This window comes from Clarias gariepinus, chromosome 8 (genome assembly GCF_024256425.1).
Source record: "Clarias gariepinus isolate MV-2021 ecotype Netherlands chromosome 8, CGAR_prim_01v2, whole genome shotgun sequence".
NCBI classification, from domain to species: Eukaryota; Metazoa; Chordata; class Actinopteri; order Siluriformes; family Clariidae; genus Clarias; species Clarias gariepinus.
Genome location: NC_071107.1, coordinates 12,475,657 through 12,498,959, shown reverse-complemented (window position 1 = coordinate 12,498,959; position 23,303 = coordinate 12,475,657). Strand labels below are relative to the sequence as shown.

Here is a 23,303-nt window from a genome sequence, read left to right as displayed (position 1 = left end):
TTTATCGTATGGATTGGCCTTGATTGCTCATGATCATGTCACCAGTTGACTGGTATATAATTAATGATCAATGCAATTTAGTTCACATGGTGGTGGTGGTCTAGATTTAGACGGCAAGAAATCCTGCTTAGCACTCCCTTCCCTAAGGAGAGGTTATGCAGTTAAAAAAACCCAAAAAAAAACCACAAGTACAAAATATTTGCATTTTGCCACAAATCTCACTGGAAATGTGACATTTATTATTTTTTTTCTTGAAAAAAAAAGCTGAAAAAATGGTTTTCTACAGGCTACACTTAAGACACTGCTTAAGAAAAAAAATACATGTACACTATTAACAACCCAGCAAATGTACAAAGTAAGATGGTGATATAGGAGAAACCTGACAGAGGTAAACATACATGAGGATAAAGAAAGAAAAAATAAAAATGGGTGAGGCCTAGGTAGAAATCAATTCAACTGACCAAGTCTGTTAGAAAATGTTGGTAAAGCATTACGTGTCATGTCAAAGCTCGACATATCTGCAGGCACACAGGACAGAAAAACTATGTACGTTTGTAATTGTGACTATTTGGGATGTCAGGTCAAAGTTCAATTCATGGCACTCAAATCTATGTGCACATAAAGTTGTCATGTCACATATTGCCCCATGGTTGTGTGATTTTGTCTCGCACTCGTGGTAATGCTGGTTTACAGTATCGTAAGAGCCACTCCTGAAACTGCCATATGTAGCCAACATTCTTTAAAACCTTCATAATCGCAAGATTGGACTGCTCTCCGTCACCCAGGTAGTTTAGATCAGTACATTCCAATTTTTTAGTTTGTTCACATATCCCTTGGTATCTTTACGAGTCGCTTTAAATGCCAGGCACAAAGAACGTAACTCTCCTTGAATTCTCTGCGTTCATCCTCTCCCCAGGGGCGCAGCCTCTAGCCCTCCATCCACCTGCCCAACCAGACTCTGTGAGGGAGCTCAGAATCCTGTCGGAGCATTTTGACAGAGCCCGTAGAGCACACCACGTTTAAGAGCATGTGTGCTGTATGCATGTGTCTGTGTTAAGATATCCTCTGGATGAGTTTATCCCCAGTCAGACAGAAGAAGGTGCAGTAGGAAAGGTCCGAAATGAAGTTTTCACAGCCATGTCGTGTGATACCCTTACAGCCCCGCAAGTCTAACAGAGTTAAAGCAGACAGACGCTTCATATAATTTAGGCACATATCTGTAAGCTTATTACAGCCTAGAGGAGAGAAAAAAAAAAAGAAAGAATAGATGATCAGATTACTCAAAATTCATTTAAATGCAAAAAAAAGCTTTTAAATTAGAGGTATTATTAAACTCATATATATAAATAAATATATAACTCATAACTTAATCTTTTTAGGTTATTGCTCAACGTTGGCAACAAAATTTGGACAACGTGGTCAAACTCACTTTACTACAATACTATCAGTGTTTAGTAAAAGAAATATGCATACCTGCGAGGTTGACCTCTTTGAGAGTGCTGCGTGTGTTGGAGCCAATTGCTGTAAGCAGGCTGATTGACTGGTCTGTAACCCCAGGGCAATGTGACAGGTCTAACCTCTTCAACAAGGGCATGTGTTTGATTATCAGCTTCAGTGTTGAGTCACTTACATCCAGACCAGATAACCTTAAAGATAACAAGCCTTTCAACCTGCTGCGATTTTCACTGCCTAGGTGATTTAAAGCAAAGAGAATAAGACAGTAGTCAGTTTTAGGTAACCTTCAGCAAGAAATTTAGCTTTTATCTATATTTCATCTTGCTTATCTTGAACAATAAGACTACAGAACATTTGGTTTTTAACATGGGCTACTAAATGTGGTGCATGCAGTTAACCTGATGACGTGATGAGATCTTTGAGGTGAGAGTCAGTAACGTTCTCAGCCCAACACAGGTCCAATGTTCGGAGACAAGGGATGCTCAGAGAACTCAAGCCCGAAAGACATGATGATGAACAGCCTGACATGATTAGATCCTTCAGCCCTGGCAAACAAAAACTATCAATATTTTGTGTATATATAAACAAACACAATTTTATTTTTAGTTATTATTTATGTATTTTATACATATTGGATTCTGCAACGTAATATACTGTAGATTAATCAAATAAACCTGATGTATGTATTGCATTGATATGTATTTCGACTCTGTATATTAATAAATCTAAAAAAAAATTATAATTTGTTATGGAGAAGCTGCAGAATTCTAAGCACATATACCTATATTGTTGCTAGCAATAATACCTGGGAGATGGTGGAGAAGGCAGGTCATCTGTTTTTTGTACACGGGTGTCCAGGATAGGTCAAGTGTGACAGGCTGTCGTTTAATAATAGCCGTCAAAGCCTGAGCACTGAGCGAGCGACATCTACTGAGATCTATCCGGCTCCACAAGCGCTTATCATAACACCTGAAGAAAAAGAGGCAAAAATGTTAAAAGAAAAGGTCTTTCAGCTATCCTGCTTTAATCATAACGAATAGAAAAAGCAAGATAATAAATATGTACAAAACAGGCATTTGTGTAGCATGGAAATTGGTCTTTGCGGCTCTTTAAATGTGAATGTAGTTAAATATCTCAACATGGATTGACTGTTTGCAACTGGAAGATCTGCACCCTTAGTGGCTAATTCTAGCTTAATGAGATGATCATGAAAAATTGTACATGAGGTGCTAAATAGAGGTCAGATGTCTATTTATTTACCTGTTTATGTTCAAGATAACACCTATGTACAGTGTTTAAGCATCATGAATTTAACTTATGGTAATTTTTCACATTGTCTAGCATGTTGATAAAATGAGATCATGAGACAATAGATGTCCAAAATTGGATAGAGGTGATCTAATAAAAAAGTAACATTCAATTACTACAAAACTGAGGCCCAATATCCAATCTGTTGGTTGTCTGTAGCAATATCAGGACCTGACCTTGTGACCTAATAAAAAAGCATCCTAAAACCTCTTAATATTTTTATACAATACAATATTTTGGAAATAATTTAATTAAAGTCCAGAAACTCAAATTGTAACAACTGTAGAGCATTATAATATATTGTGCTCTACTATCCAAATGCAGGCCTTTCGGAATTAGTTTATTATGGAAGATATGGGTCTATTTTTCAACAGCAAAATAAACTTAATATTTAAATAAAATAAAAATAAATAAAAAAAAACGAACAAACCGTGTAAAAGTTTCTTTTTTTTGGTAAACATTTACATTTCGTACATAGAAAAAGAAAATCAGTACAAGTTAGCACATCTACTCACCATTTGTACCAGGCTTTGCAAACCCGCATACACACAGCCAGTTCTGTTCGGCTCAGGTAGTGAAACACTGACACCCACACCTCCTTCTCACACCCTGGCTCGTTCCCCACATCCCGGAATGAGGGATGAGTGAGGAGGGAAGGAGGAGAGGAGATGGTGGTGGATGTCGGGGGAGGTGGAGGAGGAGAAATGGAAGAGTGAGAGGAAGTGGAAGATGGTGAGGCTCTACCATCAAGGTTTAATCCCCTGAGGCGTGTATGACGGCCTGATGCTAGAATGGCTTTGGGTTGTAAAAGACCATTTCCAGTGGAAAGAGAGCTGCCATTTTTTTGCCGATACTTGTGAAGGGATTTACGCTGTAGTAAATCAGCATTACCAGGTGTGCGAGGAGACATGGCTGCCTCCAGTTTAGGCACAATAGACCCCGGATCACGTTTAGCCTTTGATGGCCGCTGCAATGTAACGGTCAAATAAGACCCATTTAACAGTTCATCATTTAAGTCCGAGACAAGCAGAACAGGAGGGTCAGGTTCTGAGTCTGAATGGTTCTCACCCTCATCATCCTCATCCTCCTCTCCTCCATCATCCAGATCCTCCATCTCTTCATCTCTATCAAAGTCTGGTTCTTCACTTTCTTCATCCTCATCTTCATCATCCTCCTCGCCTCTACGCCGCCGACGCCTTGAACGGTGCTCTTTTTCAGGTCTGCCCATGTGCCTTTCTTCTTCACTTTCCTCTTCCTCCTCCTCCTCATCCTCCTCCTCATCGTCATCCTCCTCATCGTCATCATCCTCATCGTCATCGTCATCATCCTCAGTTTCATAACGCCTTCGGTGCATTTTGGATCCTCCTCTTAAACGAACACGCCCCCCACGTTCACCTCTTATACCAAGTCCACGTCTTATTTTCAGGGAGGAGGAATTTGTGGTCATGCCACTTCCTCTGGCCCCTCGATGGGAAGAACCTCTTAACAAACCACGCCTACTGGAGCCAAATGCACGGCGAGCAGATATTGCACCCCTTGAGTGCAGGGAGAGTTTTTTCCTTGTTTCTCCATCCTCGTCATCACTCCCTGAATCCATACCATGTCTGCGAAAGATCTTAGCCACGCGAGGATCCAGCGAGGATGACTTGCGTTTCTAAAGAAATAATACAAACGATTCAAAGGAAAAAAATTCTCATTAAACAATAATAAAACTTCAAGTGTAGCACTCAAAACTTTTAACTTCAACAAAATAAACAGAGCAAAAGCTGCACCTACAAGCAGACTAATCTTTTTTTTTGTGTTTTATCCTGTCCATGTATATTTAGAATCAGAAAGAGCTTTATTTCCAAGGACGTTTGCGCACATACAAGGAATTTGTTTTGGTGACAGAAGCTTCCAGAGAGGACACCACCACACACTAAATTGCACCTATTACACATAATATTGCACAGTGGGGAGAACATTTAACTGTTTCTTTTTTTAACTGAACCACAATGTATAATGGCATGTATAAACAAGAAAATGGTGTTATCTACTTCAACCCAATTAACACTAGCTCCTGTCTGCTACTAAAATTTGTATATATGGAATGTTTGGTACCAGGGAAGTGGTAATTAGACAAATATAGTTTTTTTGTGCCACAAATTCGGGTACTACTATTATAATACTTACATGCATTTTGCTTGCTTCCAACTTGTTCTATCAAAAAAAGAAAAACTGCCGTTTAATACAAGTCCTTATAAATGCAAACACATAGAATTCATGTCATGATTAACGTAAAAAAAAAAATTTAATAAATAAATCAAACAGGCAGCGGACAGAGCTGATTCTGAGGACCTCCCCCCCCCACCAGTCAGTTCGAGCAGCGATGGGCAACGGGATGATAATGAAAAGGGGCAGGAAGGGCAAGACAGATCGTAAGACACAAAATAACAGAAAAATGGGAGCAAGAAGTAAAAAGGGATACAGAGAAAAGGGGATAGCAGGAGTTCGAGTGTACGTGCGGCAGCTGTGGCGTGAGGAAGGCGGAGCCTCTCACCCTCTTCCTGAGCCGCTGCTCTGGGGCCGCCACTTGTTTCCGTAGCGACCCAGGTGGCAAAGAGGAAGGGGGCCGCCCGACCCCGTGCCACGCCCCGCCCTCGACCCTCAGCCCCCCTGACCCCTCTTGAGGTGTGATGTCATCACCACTGCCCGACGACTGACACACAGGGGAAGAAGCAGCACTGTTAAACACTTAGAGCTATGTGCTTGTATACATCCAGTGGTACTGCCTTAAAATGTACCTTACCAAAAAAAAAAAAAAAAAAAAAGGAATTCTGCTAAAAATTCCCCTATTCAGAACCAAGGTGAAACTCAAACCATTCTCTCAAAATTATCTTGTCAAAAACTATGGGTGTATGTTTTACCTCAGAGTCTGTGTCTTTGCTCACGACACATTTGGGACATTCCCAGCAACTTGGCAAATCTTTGTTTACTACACCTTCACCTGGCACCTGTAGAAAAAAAAAATGAGCACAACAAAATTTGCGTAAATTGTAAATTGTAAATTACACTAAGCTATGCTGAATATATAAAATGTCTCATGTAATGAATACTGTTTTGCTATCAATAACTACTGAAGTAACTACAAACTAACCATATATACTGTAGATGGGTCATTGACGGATAAGACTTTTTTTTTTAAAAAAAAGCCTTAAAAAAAAGTCATCTGGGGCGACCGTAATATATCTCAGAATTCAAATTTTTATGTATCATTAAGACTAGTTGAACTCATATCAGTAAGTAGATAAACTGATGAAGAAAGATAAACTTTAGTGCCCTTTCATTTTATGAAAACCATTATTTCACAAGTTTATTCTATAATATCAGAGTCTCCTTCATTATCCAGTTAAAATAAATGTTTATCCCTATAAAAGGAATGGAAAATGGCTGAATTTAGAAAAAAAAAAAAAATATATATATATATATATATATATATATATATATATATATATACAAATAATTATACTTTAACAATTAACTCTATGTATATAATTGATGTATAGAATATGAAAACTACAAATATAGGACATATATCTATCATTTAAAACATTTAGCAGTGGTCGCTCCACATGATACTCGGTCGCCCCATATGATGTTTTCAAGTTTACTCAAGTATAACAGGCTAACGGTTAGCCTCAGAAACCAAACAAGCTTCTTCTAGTGACAAAGCACTATCAAATTTATCATCAAAATATAGATTTGTGGAAAAAAATTATAATTCACAGTTTTGGGGTGGTCGCCCCACATAATGACCAAAAGTGACTACGACATCACAGCCGTTAAAAAACAGCTTTTTCTTACTATATGAGAGAGACTGATTTACTATACAGTTGTTTCCAGGGGGTCTTCACTTGTGTCTGGCTGATGCAGTATCCCATCCTTGAGATGTTTTTTAAAATAAAGGTCCCAAAATTGTGGTTTGTTGATGGTCGCCCCGGATAAAATGGATAGAATCAACATAATTCGGACAACATTCGTTTGTATATCATGATAAAATTATATGAGCAAATGCTTTATAGTTTTGTCAATAGATGTAAAACATGTTTAAAATTATGCCAACTAGGAAAAGAGATATATTTAAGTTGATTTAAAGTGTTTTTAAACCAGTTGTCCTAACTAAAGTCAAGGCCGGACGGTCGCCCCATATGGTGTTTTGGCACTTCGGATAGCAGAAAAATGATGAAAAACTTAAAAATTTGGGGAAGTTAGAGTGGTTTAGTAGGTAAAGAAGGTATAACAAGTAGATGAGAAATTTTTATGTATTTTTTAGTTTTTTCTGCAAAATAAAATTAACCCGGACAGAAAAAGGGGGCGTCACGTCATTGACCCAGGTGATTATTTCCATAGCCGTTCACCATCCATGCATAAGTGACATCAAAAGATTAGTACTGACACACACATACCATTTTGTGCAAAACTCCTAGTGTCTTACTTACAATATAAGCCCTAATATATATATATATATATATATATATATATATATATATATATATATATATTATTTTTTAATCACAATTTCTTTTTCAGTACTGTACCCACCGCAAATAAAAGCAGTTTTAAAGGATATTAACATATTAATCTTACATAATTTTTATATGCTATGTACATGATCATGATAAAACCTTGGCTTACAAACTATGATAGAAGGCATTAACAGAACCTACATACTGTACTTGATGCCCAAGTACCAAAACAGTAATGCTTGACATAAATACCTTAAGGCAGCTGGGATGGGCAATCTGTGCGCAATTGGAGCATTCCATGAGCTCTTCTCCAGTGTCCTGGTTTCCTTCTTCACAAATTTCACACACAGCAGAGAGGGGCAAACCAGGCTATAGAAAAAAAGAGAGGTGGACGGAATTTTACATTTTAAAGCAGCAGATACAAGATACTGGTTTAATTACTATTTTATTAGGTACATTTATGCAGTTATGCATAGTGTGAATATTCCTTCAGACACAGAGCTTATGTTCACACTTATTCAGTCTGATGTTTAATGTGAACATAAGCCATTGATGGAATTATATAGACTGGTCTTTCATAACCCTGGAGTTCACACATAGCAGTCAAGTACTAAAAGCAAACAATATTGAGTAAGCAACAGTTCTGTGGGTGGAAATCGACAATGGCTTCTTGATTAAAAAGGTGAGTGGAAAATGGCCAGATTGTTTGGAACTTCCAAGAAGGATATATAGAGTAACTCTCTTTACATCCATGATGAGAAAAGCAGCTCAGCATGCACCAAACATGTAAGCCAACCTGGATAGTTCAAGGCTGGAAAAAGTCCAGGTGTGTTTAATGTGTATAGAAACTAAAGCTTGTGGCCTGTATGAGCATGATTTAACAAGCAGTGTATTCATTGACAGTACATTCAAACAATTTCTTTGAAAGAACCTCATAATTCTTGTAATATAGTGTAGAATTTTCAAACTAGGGAACACCCACATAAGCAACAAACATACATGCGTGCACACACACCAACTCTAAACTCACCGCAAGACACTGGCGAAGGACACACGTCTGTTTCAGTTTGCCAGGGCCACCAAACTTCTTCATATCTCTGCAGAAATTGCACTCGCCACATTCTGGCCGTAGACATGCCTCACAGCGTTTACAGCGTACACGTCGCCGCCGCAGTGCGGACATCGAGGAGGCCGGCTTTGTTGGACGAGGAATAATAGGAGTGGTGGCTAATTTGGGACGACCTACTGGCGCTGGAGGTGGGGGAGGCTGGTACCAGGATGGCTAGATGAAACCATGGAGAGAAGAAAAAGCTTACAGGGTAATGATAATCATAGCACTTTTGATTTACAGTGGGTTTGGAAAGTATTTTGATGCCCTAAAAATTTTCACTTTTATATTGCAGCCATTTGCTAAAATCATTTAAGATATTTTTTTTTTCTTCATTAATGTACACACGGCACTCCATATTTACAGAAAAACACAGAATTGTTGACATTTTTGCATGTATTAAAGAAGAAAAACTAAAATATCACATGGGCCTAAGTATTCACACCCTTTACTCAGTATTTATTAGAAGCACCCTTTTGATTTAATACAGCCATGAGTCTTTTTGGGAAGGATCCAACAAGTTTTTCACATTTGGATTTGGGGATCCTCTCCAGTTATGTCAGGTTGGATGGTAAACGTTTGTAGACAGCCATTTTTTAGATCTCTCCAGAAATGCTCAATTGGGTTTAAGTCAGGGTTTTGGCTGGGCCATTCAAGAACAGTCACAAAGTTGTTGTGAAGCCACTCCTTCATTATTTAAGCTGTGTGCTTAGGGTCATTGTCTTGTTGGACGGAAAACCATCGGCCCAGTCTAAGGTCCTGAGCACTCTAGAGAAGGTTTTCGTCCAGGATATCCCTGTACTTGGCCGCATTCATCTTTCCCTCGATTGCAACCAGTCGTCCTGTCCCTGCAACTGAAAAACAACCCCACAGCATGATGCTGCCACCACCATGCTTCACTGTTGGGACTGTATTGAACAGATGATGAGCAGTGCCTGGTTTTCTCCACACATACTTCTTAGAATTAAAGCCAATAAGTTCTATTTTGGTCTCATCAGACCAGAGAATCTTATTTCTCACCATCTTGGAGTCCACTGAGGTGAGGCTTCCTTTGGACCACTCTGCCATAAAGCCCCGACTGGTGGAGGGCTGCAGTGATGGTTAACTTTCTCCCATCTCTCGACTGCATCTCTGGAGCTTAGCCACAGTGATTTTTGGGTTCTTCTTTACCTGTCTCACCAAGGCTCTTCTCCCCGATAGCTTAGTTTGCCCGAATGGCCAAAGGTTTTTCTTTTTTAATGAATCTGCAAAAATGTCAACAATTCTGTGTTTTTCCTGTCAATATTGGGTGCTGTGTATACATTAATAAGGAAAAAAATGAACTTAAATGATTTTAGCAAATGGCTGCAATATAACAGTGAAAAAACTAAAGGGGTCAAAATACTTTCCATACCCACTGTACATTCAGAAGTTCAAAGTGTACACATAAAAAAGTACAAGATCAATACTAAGTATTTAAATTGATCACAATACTTAAACACATGAATAAACCAGTGTAAAATCACTAACTGACACACACACACACACACATATAAATGTACACATAAGTAATACATATTCTCAGATGTATACTAAGAGAAATTTTATTGTCCGAGTTATTACATTCAAATTTAGAATTGTCTTACCCTCTTTGGCCATTTAACAATGGGTCTTCCAGTGTATGAAAGTTTAGGGGTATCATTAGCATGTTCTTTAAGTAATGCCTGGGGAAAAGATACTGTGCATTAGTCTTAAGCAAAAGAAGAAAGGGTTTCAAGTAACTTTAACTAAGACAGGTGCATTTAATTTTATTTAACGCGGTTTTACGAGTGTTCCGCAAGACAAGCAAAGATTTTTAATTAATTTTTATTCAAAAAACGAGCGTTGTCGTGGTTTACGAGCACCCAGTATTATGTGTAACGCATGCGCTTCTTGATTTGACACCGAGCGTCGCACCATCACAACTGAGCCAACGGTTTTTCTCTCTCTTGTCTGGGTCTTAGTGCTCGTCTCTTACTGGTATAATCAACATCCGTGTGTGCGCGCAAAATTTAACACTGCGCCGGTCACACACAAACGCTCTCGCCTTTACTGTGCGTCAGTGTTTGAGTGTGTGTTTTTCTTTCTCTCGTCGTTAGTGTGCGTCAGTGTTTAAGTGTGTGTGTTATGTGTGTGCGCGTGTAACTCTCGCCTTTAATGTGTGTGAGAGAGAGAGAGAAACGGAAAGGGGGTGCTTCACTCACACACAACTGGCACGGTGTCAAATTACACTCGCGCACACACAACACACACTCAGCAGCGCAGGAGAGGAAAAAAACAAAAAAAAAAAAAAAAAAAAACACAGACAGCGCCTGTGCGCATAAATGGAAACACTTGTCTGTCAGGATTTTAATTTTTACTTTTTTTTTTTTTTTTTAAAGGTAACGTGCAGGTTAATTTTATTTTTATTTATTTTTATATTGTGTTAATTATGTTTATGTATTTATTTTTGGGGGGCTGTGGAACAAATAATTTTAATTTCCATCATTTCTTATAGGAAAATGTGCTTTGATTTATGAGTGTTTTGGAATACAAGCCCGCTTCCGAAACGAATTATGATCGTAATCCAAGGTTGCACTGTAATTCGATTTGTATACAAAAGTGAAAATCAACTCATGTCCCCTTCTTTGAAATATCACAGATATTCATGAAAAATAAGTGCTTATACACAATCATCCATTTAATATACTTGCTAATGCCTTGATCAGCATTATTTCCTTAAACTTACCCTCATGTCATGGAGTAAAGCAGGTGCATTGTGTATGCCTGCAGGGACACACTTTTTGTGTGACGGGAGAGATTCTAGTTTTCCAAGCAAATTCCATAATCCCTCCACCTCAAAAGGTGTCATGTGAACTTTCATCCCTGGCCGAGTTGGAGGAGAGGGAGGATCATCTTCATCCTTTACATGACCATTTAAGGCTTCAGAACTGGAGAATTCCCGCTTAAGGCCTGAAAGAAAGTTATACTTTCATTTCATATTCCTTGCATAAAACAGACCTGAAAATGATCAAACAGTTGGTTAAATCTGCAAAAAAAAATTACAAAGTTAGTTTTATGCCTACTGATTTAAAGTACCTTCTATTCACCAATAGCCAGTTTAGCAAGTTAAGATTAAATGTTCTTGCTGAGATACCAACCAATGCCTAGAGAGTGTTTCTGAAACTCAGGGATGAGGTAGGAGGTGTTGGTCAGACTGTACACATACCGCTCCAGCACATACCAACACATCTCATAATAAAATGGGTAGCGAAATTTAGCTGGCACCTGAGCAGTGGAGAGTAAAATAAAAAATGTTAACATTAAATAAAAAGTTGATTCCAAAAAATTTTAAATATTGGAACTGAAATGCAATGTAGCAAGAGGTAGATTCGATAGTGCACAAAAAAAGACAAAAATGACATCTAAAGCATCCTTATTTTTAATTTGTACACAATTTTAATTCCGATGACATAATTCTTTGCTCACCCGTGTCCTGTCTTCAATGTTGCAGATATTGAGCTGCATGGGGATATTAAAACTGTGGAGAAAATTTCCACCAAACACAATTGTGTCCACAGGTGTGTACACTGCATGAACCCACCCTGCAGACACAAGCAAATGTCTACATAAACATGAATCTTAATATACCACAATTTCAGGATGCAATACTGATGTAACTTGATATTATACACGTTTGGTGAAATTACCAATTAGTACTGTCCGTATTTTCATTTACTCACCTGATGGGATAATAAAAGTGTACCCTTGCTTAAGTTCAATCCGTTGACACTCGGTGGCTCTGTCTCCAAGAAAGATGTCTCCTTGTTTTCCAGACAACACCCAGTTCTCATAGAGCTCCAGGTTCTGCGGTGTCGGTGGAATTAACCAAAATACCTGTGGAACAGAATGTCAGCCACTGGCTCATCTGATTCCTTTACAATCGATTTTTTATAGACACAGTGACACCATTTGGAACTTTCCAATTAAAAATTTCCAAAGTACTTTTATTTTCTCAAAAGTACAAGTAAAGAACAATTGATTCAAACTAATAATTTTTCAACAATCAAACCTATTCAGTATAATACTTTTATTTTTTATAATAATCTACTAAAAATGTCCCTGAAACTTCTATACACCTTTACCCATACCCCTGTCAAATAAGGTAACCGAGTTCATGCCCACAGGTTGCTACATGTTTTTTAAGTGCAGCCCATGACTATGAGTGCTTGAAACGGAATATGACGTGCAGAAACATAAAGGATGGTGGCTATATCTGAGCCAGGCACAAATCTGACAATTTTTGTCAGATTTTGAAAGCCACTCTAAGTCTGTGACTGACTAGTCTCTGCTTGATTTAGTTCTGATATACGGGTTTTCATCTATTCGAGCCAATAAGAGACAGATTTGTGTGACAAAGTAACCGCGCTGGATCCTTTGTGTAGTTCCTTATAGCTGTTATAACTATAAGGAACTGAAATGTTCAAGCCACAAACATTATTTTTATAAGCACATATGTATGTAATGCTCTTCATATCAGTTTTAAAAAATATACTGGCATGTATCACTAAAACACCATATTCTTAAACCTATGGAAACATTTTATAATTATTATTATCATTCTTATCATCATGTAGAGTCTAACAAGATCATACATACCTTGCATCCTCGCAGTATGTGATACCACACAGATGTGCCTCCAAAGTCTATGTGGAAGTCTGTGTAACAGCCCTGAACGCTCATCAGACAGTATCTTTGCACACAAAAATATGATGAAAACATGAGATCAAGGAAGAAAAGGAGAGAAACGTCAAGGAAAATGGTCATTAGTGGCCAAAAACTAAATGAGTATAAGCAAGCATGTGGTTTAGGTAAAAGTATTTCTCCAGTTCATGCAGTAAACAGTCATTCTTACAACTCCCAAATGATTATATACAAACCCATATAAGCAATAAAACAGTTAAAAAAAATAATAATAATAAAAAAATAAAAAACATGATTAAACTCTTTACTGTTAAAACAATGTAAAGAGGAGTGTAATACTGTTCGCTCAATGATTATGTTTAATTTATTAATAAACAGTAAAAAAAATGTTAAATTATTCCTTCTGTACAAATAACTGCCTTATTACAAAACACTATCACACTAAGTTTTTTGTTGCTGTTAAACATGTTTTATCTGATATTTATTGGCCTTAGAGTGTGACAAACTCAACATAAAAATCCCTGTGTATGAGCTGGTATGAGATATTTCTTCATATTAAATATATATATTTTTTTAATGGGATTTTTTTTTTTTTTTTAATATGACAGGTTCAACGTGCCTAAATATTTAAATTAAACAATTAAAAAATTGGTTATGTAACAACCTAATTTCCTCTATTGTCTCTCCAGACCACTTAGGAAACAGAATCACCAGTATACTATAATCACAAGCCTCATCATGTGTCATCATCTGCACATATTTCTTACTGGTAAATGCCTTAAGTTAGATTTTTTTTTAATGCTTGAATAATTTATGTGCCTGTGTGTGGCTTAAAAAATGACAAAAAAAATAATTCTGGTACATGGGATAAGTCAAGTACAGGGACTGGACTGAAAATGAGAGGCAAAAAACCTGAAAAATTGACAGGCAAAATGTCCAAGAGACCTAGACAAGTATTCCTATCTAAAAGTCTTGCCTTTTGGAAGTAAAATATGAAGAAATGGGTGGCTCAAGACTTTTCCACAGTTCTGAAGACAAGGTACTATGGTAGTGGAACAAACGCATAATAAAACTACAGTCTGAACCATGTAAGTACAGTGAAACCTCGGATTGCGAGTGTCCCGCAAGCCGAGCAAAGATTTTTAACAAATTTTGACGTAAAAAAACGAGAAAATTTTTGTTTACAAGTATCGAGACGCCAAGTGTCACCTGATTACAACTGAGCCAATGTTTTTCTCTCTCTCTCTCTTGCACTGCGGAATTATGGGTAATCGTCTCCCCTGCTGGGTCTTAGTGCGCGTCTCTCACTGTTATAATCAACATTCTTGCACGCGTGTTCTGTTTACTATTACACTGGGAACACATGAATTCACAAACCAAGCATTATTTTAGCTTACTTTTGCACTTTAGGGTACTGCATCTCAAGAATGGAGTTGGTGGAGTCTCTCTGCCTTTCCTTTAAGTGCCGTGGCCACATATTATCCACCCAATCTATCAGGTCCACCTGTGAGACAACAAAAATATATAGTTGCAAGCAGCGATAAGCGGGCCCAAGCACCCTGCGCCAACGCCACACTAATACACCACACAACCTGTGTCTTCTCTTTTGAGTGTGTTAAGACCAACAAAAAGCCATTGCTGCTCGGGTGCACTGCACAACTTGCACACTTCACACACTATATAGGGTTGATATCAGCTTGGGCCCTAAATATTTGACATGTCAGGAGTGTGTGTGTGTGTGGAATAGGGGGAATTTTATGTTAAGACTGTCAAAAAGCTGGTGTGTGTGTATACATGTGTGAAAGTGAGAGATGTCTGTAAATGTGATTTTTAACATTTGTGATGAATCAGTGTGTTTATGCGTGCATGCGCGTCTGTGTGTAAGAGAGAGATGTGAATGTGTATGTGTGTGATACGAGTGTGTTTGTGCGTGTGTGCGAGAGAGGTGTGTGTTTGAGTGTTAACATTTGTGATGTGTACGTGTGTACAATAGGCCACAGATGCTGGGAAAAAAGCATCACAAACAGTCTAGATGTTACTCAGTATGATGTCACTCAATATAATGTCACTCAATATAATGCCACACAAAAAGTTATTAATTACTTTTGAGTACAAGTTTAAGGCAACCTGGTTTAAGGCTGTTTAAGGCTGACCTGTGCAATTTTGCCAAAAAATCCTTTTACAATTTTGCATCCTTAATGTCTTTAGATCACGTCAGCCCGATTTGGTGGCGATCGTATACATTTTCTAGGAGTATATCAAAATTCATCTGGTGTGTTTTTGCAAACGACCCACAATAACCGATTTACTGTTGAGCTGAGCCCAGGACACGCAGTGTGACTGTTCGGCTCAAGGAGCTCTAAATGTGTACTGAGTTTCGTGTACATACATGCAAGTGTGTATTAAGTATTCAGCAAAATCCCGTGTGGGGGCCCTTAAAACCCCGGGCCTCGCGATTCCCAGGCATCCTAATGGCAGCAGATTCCAACCCGTCTGTCAATTTTCAGGAGTTTTTCAGCATATTAAGACCGCCAAAAAGCCCAAAAGGGTGGAAAGTATAATATTCCTTAGGAAAACTAGAGGGTCCTGCGCACCCTATAGTTCTTGGGCCCTAAAAACATACCAATTGGAAGAAAGGATAATAACCTGTAAGTGAATCAACACTTTACTGTTTGTTTACATGCACTTACCGTTGTAGGTCGTTTGACTAAATTCTCCATTTTGGTGTGGCTAAACTCCAAGCTGATGACGTTGTAGAGTTTCTCTCTCTGGGGAGGCGGGGTCTCATAATATCGCCTCCATTGAGCCATCGACATCTCTGTGCCCTTCTGAGTAGCCACATCCATTACGTCAATCATTCTCCGACTGCCTGCCATAGAAAAGGGTGGCATTCTCATACGGGCACAATAAGCCTTTAATCATTATCTTTACAGTATTTAAACACCAATTAGCATTTTTATTTTTTAATATTAACAGTAGTGGTACTTATGTAACACTGCTTTAGCAATGTCTTTTTTTTGTCTTACAGTGGAAATAGGTTAGAGTTTAATAAAAGTTAATTATTTACCCACAAACATCTTCACATCATTCACAGTGAAGTCTGAACCTGGCATTCTAAAGGAAAAATAGCAGGAAAAAAAACAATTTAAAAAAATATATATAAAAAGATCAAAAGATAGGTGTGTATTGACTAAACATAAAATTATATTAATATTTTGAATGTCCACAACATTTATGAATGTATTTGATAAAACATATGCTTCTCTGACGCCCGAATTGTATGCAGTGACAACAGAAAATAGGGAAAACAAATGCTGTGGACTTTGTTTTTGCATTGTCAAAGATTTGGTTTTTGATTATACGATTTATTTATTTGTTTTAGATTTTTATTACTTGTTAAATGGACAAAAAGATGGATGGCAGTTAAAAAAAAATTGTTGTGCAATTTTATCGTGTTCAAGTTAATATCAGTTTTCTGCATTTGTAGCACTACCAGAAAGATATCACAAAAAAAAAAATCATAATGTGTTGCCATTGTGTAATAATAACTGAACCAAAACCTATTAAAATTCACTTAGACAGTTGCAAAATTAATCTATGGTACTGTTCCATGACAAATTACACAAACAGATGCTTTAGAAAGAAGAAAATAATAATGAATGTCTTCACATTCACATTATTTAATTTCCCCGAAGATATTTATTACGTATGTACAATCAGAAACAAAAATAAATAACAGCAGGTTCTTTGGCCCGAAAATGTCTTTTAACAATTATACATTTTCAGTTTACATTAATCAGTTGACAAGTTTTTGGTGGTGGAGTCTTACACTTTTCGCTTCCCACTAATTTCTATATTTTTCCCCCTCTAAACAGGGAAAGGTGTTCCCTGAAATAATTAAAAGGCTACAAATGTAAAAAAAGATTAGGTGTAGAAAAACAGTGAGATACTCTGTAAAACATGGTGTTTTTATATATAAAATATAAATACAAAACAAAATGCATTACTTAATTCCGAGTCCATCTAGTCGTTCAAAGATAATTGGATCCCTCAGTCCACCCCTCTGTACGAATTCGTAAGTAAAATCTGGAAAAAGAAACAAAAAAGTGTTTAGAATTAGTTTAATTGAAATTTGTTTACAGCAGCATGTACAATAAGAAGTCAAACATTTTAGTTTACAGACAACAAAAAAAAGCAATGAAAATAATGTGCTATATAAAATCATTCTGCTTGGTAATTACGTTCCCAAAAGCACACAAATTAGAAGAGGAATCATTCTGTCTGGTAACTGACAGTAGAATTAAGGGCCAAATAATGCTCATTTAACAGGGTGGAAGATTGCTTTACTATATGCGAAGGTCAGGTTCCAGCCATTACATTAATGGACCTTTGGAAATGTACTGATTGCCCATCTTCTTTTCCACCACAGCAACCATGTAACCAAACCAATTATGGTTCCATGGTTCTCATTTTTGACTCCACCACCAAAGAATTGTGCGCGCCAGTGAGACAAGATTAAGCAAAACCTTGCCTGCTGTTTTGGGGCAAAAATTTTAAATCAATACCACAGTTACCATATACGTGTATAACTTACCAGTTAAATTACCCAGGTTAGCTGGGTAAATTAATTATTTATCGATTATCAAAATTTTGCAGTTTATCAAATAAAATAGATTTACCCATGTCTATTTCATTTTCACATCATTCTAAATGACATAAAACTTCAATCAGTCAAGCTCTTCCCTACCATTAAACAAGATCATATATTTGACATACAGTATTACGTATCACTGTAATACTGTGAGCCTGGGAAAGATATCAGGAAAACAGTTGGGAGTAGGGAGAATTAGAGGGAAATTACCATAACCCATTGCATAGAGATGTACTACAGTTTCTACTGTGGCTGCCTTGACCAGGGTCTGAATAGGAGTAAAGTTGATGCCTATGTGCTACGTTTGTACAAGTCAAATTCTGACATTTTTGAAACACATTTTCTGAATTTTTCCAAACCTAAATTTAACCCCTGCACACCTTGTGATGAATAGAATGGGATTCATTTATTGTCATTGTGTTGTGCAGAATACAATCAAATTTGGAGAGCTGTTTTCAGCAAAAGAAACTAAACAATTAAACCTGTAAGTATGATGTGCTTGTGCATCTCTAACTAATGGCAAAACTGAAGGAACAGTTAAGAGACAAATTCATTATTAGATAATTTAGGGCATAATCTGCATTCAAAAGTATTTTCATATTAATAAATGTTGTTACCATAAAATACATTTATAGCAGTTCCACTAAAAATTATTACAACAACTTCTAGGGTTTCCTTCAAGTCCAGATAACAGATATGCAGCACTTGTGGTAAGCGCAAAACTTTGCAAGTGGGATGTACCTTTTCCTTCCATGCGTTTGATTCTATCAGAACCAAAGCAATCACCATATACTTTCTCCTCCAGGTCAAAGGTCCTTTTCCCCTCGATCTCATCATCAGAGATTCCATCGTCATGATAACGTCGCCGCGTTCCTGACCGCTGGGAAGAGAGTGGGAAAATGGACAATTAGAAACCTATCATTTATCCTACCAACAGACCATGTCTATGATGCAACACTCAATAAACACAGACCACCAATTAACTGTTCAACATATTATCAAAGTAGCTTCTTTATGGATATATAAAGTGCATGATCAACAATCACAATAAATTAGCTATTCTGTCTTTAGATATGTCTTTTTTTTTTAAATACTGACACTGACATTTTTAAATGTGACAGATTTGACTAACAACAAAGTTTCTGTGGAATTAGTTAATTAAGATTAACTTATAGTGCAAGGCTTTACACTGCTTAATATAAAATTGTGTAACTAAATAAAAAAAATTAAGGGAAACGTATCAAAGGGTTGCTTGATCTTTTTTGTTATTATATTATAATTTTTATAACGTCATTAGACAGGAAGGAGCAACAGAGGTGGGCCCAATACCCATTCACACATAAAATATTTTTATAAAAATACAACTGATTATGTCAATAAATGTAATAAGACATTTTGTGATATCATTATGATATGATTATCATTATGTGAGAAGATGCAATAATAAGAATTTTTTTATAATAATTACAAATCAGACAATATACATAATCTAATAAGTCGCATTTTTATTCAAATGAGATGTCAAACACCCACCAACATAACAGCCCACAAATGTGATACAAACCTGCAGCTTTTAACATAATAATCCCACAAACATCATGCCCCTCTTGGCTCACCCTTGCCTTCAGCTCTAAAGCAGATCTTTCGTCCACTATAAGCCAATATAGAGTATGATCGAGCCACATCTCGAACACAGACACGAGAAAAGAATCAATACGCACTCCTGCAATGACTTGGCAACATTCTCAAGAATAGCAAGTTAATATTAATGCAGCTATACTGCTAGCAAAATGTTTTATACAATAAGTGCAAACACAGGTGGGTAGTGTAGCCTAATTACCTTAACATTACACTGTTTGATAGCAAGTAACTCCACTTGGTCCAAGAGCCTAAGAATAAAAACACTTTAAATATCACTTTGCCTAACACATTCAATCATAACTATGCACAATCTGTTAAAAGTCTGGGAAGACACAAAAACGGCTACTTATTTGTATGTGTCCTTACAACATTCAGTCATTTTCAGTGTCCATCTTCACCCAAGGGCATTTGTACTGCACACTACACACAGTAAGATCGAGGCAGACACACTGCACAGAACACCAAGAACATTGCGTTCTTACTCAGACAATGTCAGAAGGACAAATGCAGCTGGTTAGAGTTCCAATAGTTAATGACTATTTTCTTGGGGTGAGTAAGGATTCCTAACCAAGTTTAGCAAATGGCAAAAAAGCACACTGAAAAGAAACTGCACCAGCCAAAAATAAAGAAAAATTGGAAGCACTGCAGGCACAGTTACAGCTATTAAAGCCACATCTCAGCCACAAGCTGTGCGTTCTATTGTGTATCTGAAGCCTGAGACTGCAGTGCCCCTGTATGTAGCCCTTGTGGAGGGCAGTGAAACACTACACACCTCGCACCTTCAGTGTCACATCTTCGCCACCCTTCTTTCTCTTCCTTCCCCGCTTAAACAACACACGACCATCCACAAGGGTAAGTGTCTCCTCCCTGCCCTCCATCTCTCCGTCCCTCTTTCCGTTTTTTTTTTCCGTGGCGAGACTGGCGGTCTGTCTTCCTCTCGTGATCCCTTACCTCTGCAGTGTCCCCTCCCTCCCTCACACTCCTCACCCCTTCCGCATCACTGCTCACATGCTCAACTCGGCCAATCGCCTCGCTTCTATTCCCACTGCCATCTCTTTGAAAAACAATACAAACCACACTTACATCTTCTAGCATGCTATCACCACTTCATCTCCATTGCTTGACCTAAAACTCATATCTCTTACTCTCACATCACGCACAAAAACCTGGCATTCAAACAAAGAATATGGACAATGTTTTGGAAAAATAACACCAGCAGCAAGATCTCCACAAACAAAAAAGAACAAGCTAAGTTTTTTTGTTTTTTCCCCCATTTTTTCACTACTGAAAAAAATCAGGACATAAAAGTAGGTTTTAAACTTATTACCAATTAAATATAATATATCTTCTGAGAAGCTTGTCAAAACCTTTAAAAGAGGCACAATATTGTGTTGTAAATTAACTGTCAGAATTAACTTCTTTGATTCAATCCAAGAACAAAAAATTATCAAAGCAATGCAATTATACCAAGTGACCCAAAACAGTAAAAGACCAAATGTACACCAAGCTCTGACTCAATGATTTAATAATGCACGTTAGAGTCCCAAATACAAATAAAGCAAAGCATGAACTGTTTCCACACCTATAATCAGCATCACTGTAGTTGTACCTAAATATAAATAGGTCCGCAATTTCAATTTTAGGATGGTGCAGGGGGGATTAGTACACCTACGTACCAGTCGTTTGCTGTATCGCGGATTTGGATCTTCCATGTCTGTCACAGATTAAAAAAATTCCCAGAGCAAGACAACTATAACTTTACTAGTTTTGCAAAGTTTGACGAATGCTAAACTTGCTAGTTGGCCCTAACGTTAGTTAAGTTTATTAAAAATCTTCCTAATTAAAAGACGACAAATTCTACAATGTTTTTAAGAAAACCATTAAAATGACAATGTATAAAGTTACCTGAATTTAATGTGTTAAGTGTTTAAAAATTCAAGAAAATATTATAACGCGTTACATTCAGCTTTTAAAAAGTAGTTTATGCTTTTATTGAATCGAACACTGATCTACTTAACAACGTTAGCCAGTTAGATAGGTGCCCTATTAAGACACCATACTTGTTTCACACGCTTGACACTAAAACACTTAACCCGACAAGCCGCGTTAAATGTACTGGCTAGCTACAACAACTACCCTCCACTGAAATGAACCATTGCTCCACCAAAACAAATCGACTGTGCGACGGGCAACGGATTAGCATTAGCACTAGCTCGCGCTTAGCTCAAGCAACGAATACATCGGCAAAAGTAGCTAACAAATTGTTAGCTTTAACGCTACAACTGATATAGCTTTTGAAATAATAATTTTTACCACTTCAGTTTTAATAAATACTGCGTCAGGAATACGTCCGCATTCACACTTGATACGGGTGAAATATTTAACATGACAACTCAGAAGAAAAATTAAGTAAGATTTTAAAGTAAGGTATTTCGCGTTTTGTGTATACGCCAACTTAGCTTGTTAGCCTTAGCTCCAGTTTAGAAACGTTTAATTTATAACCCATATCCCAGTAAACCGCTTCTGTGGTGGTTTTTCAACGAACTTCGCTAATTTGCTCCTTAAACACCCCGCCGTAAATGTGCCAATTGCCTCTCTATAAATAAATTACACGTCCTAGTGAGTTTTCTTTTATCAACTTTTTCCCCAGTACTGAGGGAAATGAAATCGTTTGGACAGCTCCGTTCTCTTTGCATTCACGGTAGAGTTCCATTGGTGAGCCCTTTCGCCGCCATTTTCAAATCGTCATAAAGACTCAGCTGTATCTCCAAGACAGTCACGCCCACTAGAACGTTTTCTCCAATCACAAACAAATGCGACACACGGAGGATGGTTATAATTGGTCGAAAAAGATGCCAATCTTTGCTCTGGGCTACACATACAATATTTTCTTACAGATTCACAAAACAATAACGGACAGTGTCAGTAACCACTAAGCGACCAAATTGCAAAAATGTCTGCGCTCTTATTGACGGGTCAGTGATGTCTATCAGTATAACACGAATCTATTGTTTTTTAGTCAAATAACCCATTCATAACTCATCCAAAATAGGTCATAATGCTCAACGCGAAACTTGGTGAACATTCAGATCCTGATTTTAAAAAATGAGACCCAGCCTGAATCAAGATATCATTAATTTCTCTACCTTTGCTCGACCGGAGCTTGACATCCCATCGCTTGTGGCCACTCCGTCCATGTTCGCATGTGAATGCTATTTGAGGGTCGATTTATCGTGGGGAATTAACTTTCCCTTCAATTGAGCGAAAACACAAATAACACACGTTATACATTATTGTACTGTTAAAGTCATTAAGGCAGGATGAGCTCCACGACTAAACAAATATAACAGAGAGCCATGTACTTTGTCTGTCCGCATGGTCTCACCCCAGGAGCGCCAGTGGTGCGAGTCAGAACAAGGAAGTGAATTCTGATTGGTCCACTGTTAGAATGGCAATGCTGATTGGCTAATATATTTATCCCAAGGTTTGTCTTATTTTAAAGACCAAAAAAAGATAAAATAGACAAATCTTTAAAACAACCATGTATTATTTGCTGACCTGCATTTATAGATTACAATAGATATGATTGACATGATAGGCGAAGGCTATAAGTATTTAGTTAATGTAAGTGTTTAGTTAATGGTTTCACAAAACTTTATATATGACGTTTGTTAGCTTACATTTCATCTTGTCATGATTGGAATATCTTTTTTTATTTACTTCCTGTAGAAATTTATATTTTTTATTATTAAGACCCGCATATCATTTATATGATCACCCTATTAAATCATATAGCAAGCAGACAGCAGAAAAATGAACCTAAAAAAACCAAACCTAAGACAATTAATAATTGATGTTAAGTCAAGAAAGTTAAGTAATCTATGACAGCCAGTAAAACCACTGCTTAATTTAAATAAATTCCATTTATTCAATT

The 23,303-nt window shown here is 37.3% G+C and overlaps 1 protein-coding gene across 4 annotated transcripts; it reads right to left on the bottom strand.

Moving 5' to 3' along the window:
* Nucleotides 1-198: 198 nt before the first annotated feature.
* Nucleotides 199-22,771, bottom strand: kdm2aa (lysine (K)-specific demethylase 2Aa). 4 transcript variants are annotated; one of them, XM_053501767.1, is made up of 23 exons: nucleotides 22,732-22,771; nucleotides 22,516-22,620; nucleotides 18,470-18,608; nucleotides 17,085-17,163; nucleotides 16,145-16,191; nucleotides 15,768-15,946; nucleotides 14,475-14,581; nucleotides 13,033-13,126; nucleotides 12,117-12,270; nucleotides 11,863-11,978; nucleotides 11,535-11,661; nucleotides 11,123-11,346; nucleotides 10,002-10,079; nucleotides 8,299-8,550; nucleotides 7,521-7,637; nucleotides 5,670-5,756; nucleotides 5,303-5,461; nucleotides 4,936-4,962; nucleotides 3,279-4,417; nucleotides 2,261-2,424; nucleotides 1,854-2,000; nucleotides 1,474-1,689; nucleotides 199-1,235 (listed from the first exon to the last, which is right to left on the bottom strand). In XM_053501767.1, exons 2-23 carry the CDS (start codon nucleotides 22,564-22,566, stop codon nucleotides 1,054-1,056), a joined length of 3,885 nt encoding a protein of 1,294 aa, XP_053357742.1. In that variant the 5' UTR covers nucleotides 22,567-22,620; nucleotides 22,732-22,771; the 3' UTR covers nucleotides 199-1,053. The 4 variants fall into 4 exon arrangements, with proteins under 4 accessions (XP_053357742.1, XP_053357743.1, XP_053357745.1 ...); XM_053501768.1 differs by lacking the exons at nucleotides 22,516-22,620; nucleotides 22,732-22,771 and adding an exon at nucleotides 21,046-22,091; XM_053501770.1 differs by lacking the exons at nucleotides 22,516-22,620; nucleotides 22,732-22,771 and adding an exon at nucleotides 20,149-20,280.
* Nucleotides 22,772-23,303: the final 532 nt, after the last annotated feature.